General features: G+C 53.0%; 1 protein-coding gene across 1 annotated transcript in view; it reads right to left on the bottom strand.

The window, feature by feature from the left end:
* Positions 1-1,416, bottom strand: part of gpn1 (GPN-loop GTPase 1) — a 13,744-nt gene that overhangs the window by 2,899 nt on the left and 9,429 nt on the right. Inside the window, exons 8-12 of the mRNA XM_015401999.1 lie at positions 1,303-1,416; positions 1,120-1,202; positions 1,018-1,057; positions 845-935; positions 667-771 (exon numbers count right to left, since the gene is read on the bottom strand). The exon at positions 1,303-1,416 is cut by the window's right edge and continues 3 nt beyond it. Of these exons, the coding sequence (XP_015257485.1) occupies positions 667-771; positions 845-935; positions 1,018-1,057; positions 1,120-1,202; positions 1,303-1,416 (433 nt within the window). The remainder of the gene's footprint in view (positions 1-666; positions 772-844; positions 936-1,017; positions 1,058-1,119; positions 1,203-1,302) is intronic.

Here is a 1,416-nt window from a genome sequence, read left to right as displayed (position 1 = left end):
GCTCTCACTGAGCTTAGAACCCAGAAACAACATCTGACCCGGTTCTTTAACCATGTTTTTGGTTCTCTGAGCTTCATGTAGCAGAACCACAGGAACCAATCAGATCGCAGAGATCCTCTGGCGTTCGGAACAATATTAACAGGAAGGATGTAGAAGTTCCAGAGAGGCGCTCTGGATCCGTGGTTCTGATCAAACGTCCCTATTGGACCAAAGCAGAACTTTAACAGAACCAATGAAGACTGGAAACGTTTAGAGCAGAACATGAGCAGAACCGGTCCAAATGTAAGAGACTCGCTTCTCCATCCCATTCTGAACACAGAACCAAAGGTACTGGTCCAAAGCACAACATTGGACCAGAACCAGAACTTTCTGATCTAACTGAGACGGTTCGATGTAGAACTCAAATGGAGGGTCAAACTGACCCATTTCCACCTCGGTTCTGATGGAGAAAAACGGGCCCAAAGTTCTGTTCTGTCTCCATGTTTTCATCATCACTCCTGATCCAGAACCAGAACCAGAACCAGAACCGCCTGTTTCTTCTTCATCAAACCCAGAATCCTTAGTGGGTCAGAACCTTCTGCTTCTGAAACACTGGATCTAATCCCCTCACTGGATTCACCGGTTCTGGTTCTGATCCGGGCGGACCGGCACCAGGTGTTTCCTCACCTGTGTGGTCGATGTCATCCGTGTCGCTTTCCACCTCCTCCTCGCTGTCGTCATGGATACCACGGCTCATGATGAGGTCACTGGGTCCAGCGAGGTCAGCGTCCTCTGTAAGCGGATGCAATCAGTTAGAACAGAACCGAACCAGAACCGGGTCTGGCAGGTCGGTTCCGTCCTGCACCTCTGGCTGCAGCGGAGCTCATGTCCACCGCTCCCATGTCCTTCCTGAGCCGCTCCAGCTGCTCCTGCTGCTTCCTGCTCTGCGCCTCCACCTGGTGGACAGGAGGTCCGGTCAGAAACCCAGACACACAGAACCGGGCTCAGAACGCCGGACAGACGGACGGACGGACTCACCAGCTGCCTGCGCAGTCGCTCGTATTCAGGCCGGTAGTCCCTGCAGGGGAGAGACATTCAGTTCTGTTCTCTGACTCGAACCGTTTGCAGGTTCTGACTCACCTTTCATATTCGATGGCAGCATCTTCCACCTGAACAAACAGCTCATCCAGACCACTTCCTGTCACCGCAGACACGCCCACCACCTGCCGACACACAGGTCAGGAACCCGGACCTCTGAGCAGAACCTCTGTTCCTAACAGGCTCCTCCTGAAGGAGTCCTTCGATCGTTAAAGTGAATGTTACCCTGAGGTTGGTGTAGAACTCGTCCAGAACCAGGCTCATGGACCGGGTCAGGTTGCTGACGTACGACGTCTCTTGGTTCAGAGCGTCTTGGAAGGCCTCAAAGTCCTGCATCCA

Source organism: Cyprinodon variegatus, unplaced genomic scaffold (assembly GCF_000732505.1).
Source record: "Cyprinodon variegatus isolate N-32 unplaced genomic scaffold, C_variegatus-1.0 Scaffold1283, whole genome shotgun sequence".
Lineage (NCBI taxonomy): Eukaryota > Metazoa > Chordata > Actinopteri > Cyprinodontiformes > Cyprinodontidae > Cyprinodon > Cyprinodon variegatus.
The sequence above is the reverse complement of the archived record's forward strand: the minus strand, read 5'-3'. Positions and strand labels throughout refer to the sequence as shown.